General features: G+C 50.8%; 1 protein-coding gene across 1 annotated transcript; it reads right to left on the bottom strand.

Annotated features, from left to right (window-relative positions):
* Tco025E_10039 (retrotransposon hot spot (RHS) protein) lies at positions 1–2,406 on the bottom strand (the record flags this gene model as incomplete). The annotated part of the gene is made up of 1 exon (XM_029376831.1): positions 1–2,406. A coding segment is annotated over one exon (2,406 nt), but the record flags the coding sequence as incomplete, so codon positions are not given.

The following is a 2,406-nucleotide window of genomic DNA, read 5'->3' on the forward strand; positions in this document are numbered from 1 at the left end:
CGCTAGCTGTTGCCGACGTTGGGCATTGTTTTCAGGTCCGACATCTTCTGCCGATATCGCCACCTGGTACTGATACACCTTTTCTTTCCAGCAGTCTGCAATCTCCTTGTCCTCTTTCTCTTTCTTCCTTTTCGCTTTCGTTTCTCTTTCCTCTACCTTTGTTCTCTGTGTCGCATCTTTCTTGTTGCCCGCATTCGTGGAATTCTCGCATTTCTGCCACGTCTTTATTCGCTCACTCTCTCGATGCTGCACGTAAATAATCTCCCACGACAAGTCTGCGGCAAACGTTTCCCAGTCATTAAAATGCTTTGTCATACGCTCCATGAACAGCTTCACTTTGCTGGGTTTGGTGTGATGCGCACCCCTCACAGTCGTCTGCAGCCCAACCATCGTCTTCCGCGGTGTGTCCACGAAGAAAAAGCCGTCTATCAGCGGAAAGCTTCTCGCCTTTGGCAAGTACAACACCCCACACTGCAATTTAAGCCTTGAGGGCTTGTCTTCCAGTAGCGTCAATGGAACTGTCCTGCTTGGATGCGTTTCAGGGTTTGATTGCAGCACACATGGACGTCCCGGGCGATTTGTTGGTGGCTTCAGTTCTTTAAGTCTCTCTTTTACATTCTCCACAAAGCCTCTAATCGTGAATGCGTGCACACCATACTTTTCCAGAAATTCGGGCAAAAAGAAATCCCTAAACCTCCATAATTGATACAAAAAATCCCTCTGCTTGCCTACTTCTGTCAGCTTTATGAGTACTTGGTCCCCGATATCTGAACAAACCGGCAGATTCGCAAAACCTTCGACCCCGCCAGGTCTACACATTCGGGCAGTTTTCACCAGCTTATGAGACGCGTCATTCGCAGGCACCATTTCCTTTTCTCCAACTGAAATGTAATTATCCGCATTAGAAGCGTTGATCAAACCCAAGACACGCTCAACCTGATACACGCGAGTTCTAGCAGCATTGCCATTAAAAATGTGTCGTGGGATCGGTCCGATTTGACCCATGCGTTTTTCGACCATCTTCCAGTAGTTTGTTTGCTCCGCTGCTGACTTATCACGCGTCCTCCAAGCACACATCGCCTTCACATCAAGCTCTTCAGGACAATTCATGATGATCATTTCGGCCTTCTTTTGCTTCGCCCATCCTTTGAAGTTATCTTCGTTCGGTGAGGACAACACAATGACGCCCCACGTGTCAGAGGGCGGGTAATCCCACGACGGTTCATAACCCTTTTTATCCACGTCGTAGATAACATACCCTTTCAGTTTACGCTGCCACACCAAATATTTCATAAGGCCGGTAATATTGAGCACACCCTCGTGTGCTGTCACCGCTTGCTTTTCTTTGTCAAAGACGAATGCCAGGTCTCCCCCAAAGCAGTAGACCACCACTTGGAGCTTCTTAACGTCGTAGTGGAGCAACCTGTAAAGGAGGTAGGAGCCAACACTCATAGATTTCCCTATTCCCGGCGTCCCAATCACGAGACGCCGCCTCAAGTCAAACAAGTCCAGATCTTCGGTGCCAAACTCTCCCTCTAGATCGCCCTGCACGATCCTCCACACACGATCCACCTCACGGTTGATGTAGCAATCTTCAATGTTCTCTCCCTGCCTCAGTGAGTAAGGCCACTTATGCTCGGACGAGAGCAGCATCAGCCTTGGGCGAGGCACATGAAATTGCTCTGCATCTTCCACCGGCAAAAGAGTTACGCCATCCCGCGTGTAATCCCACAACTGTGTTGGTGGTTGGCCCTCACGCACCTCCATTCGCGCCACCATCGCATCCCCCTCGCCCTCGGAGAACTCCAAGACGTGACTGCATTTCGCGTTTAACACAGAGTCGTAGAATCCATCCGGCAGCGGTTGGCTAGCAATTTCATATATCCGTTTTGCCCTTTCTTCTTCCCGCCGTTTCTTTTCTTCCTCTTCCCTTCGTGCCCTTTCTTGCCCCACCTGTACTGCCTTTTCGTTTTCCTCCACTACCTTAAGCGCGCCGTCAAGCTTTCCCCATGAAATATTGGAGACGATCCCCTTGTGATCAAATTCTTTCCAGTGTTGAAGACAATGCACCCTGTGCTCAGCAAGCTTGCGTGCGTCCTCCAGAAGCTGGTACGCTGGTACGCTGAGTACGCTGTCACAAAGCTCCGGGTCCGTGACGTACCGCGCAGGCCTACGCGCAAACACCCCCATTTTTACACCGCGGCCCTCATCGGTCACAAACTTGGGACCAAGGTACATCCTGATGAAGTCGTTTAGCTCCATTTGTTCTGTAACATCTACTCCCTCCAATAGCACATCGTCGACGCTGGTGGTAAGTGTCCACTGTTGTTTATTTCCCTGCTCCCTCCCTTGGCCCTGTGCGACCTGCGCGCCACCGCCGGACACGCGGCGCGGCGCCATCAGAAG

The sequence above is a fragment of the Trypanosoma conorhini genome (assembly GCF_003719485.1).
Source record: "Trypanosoma conorhini strain 025E chromosome Unknown Tco_14.4_contig_01429, whole genome shotgun sequence".
NCBI classification, from domain to species: domain Eukaryota; phylum Euglenozoa; class Kinetoplastea; order Trypanosomatida; family Trypanosomatidae; genus Trypanosoma; species Trypanosoma conorhini.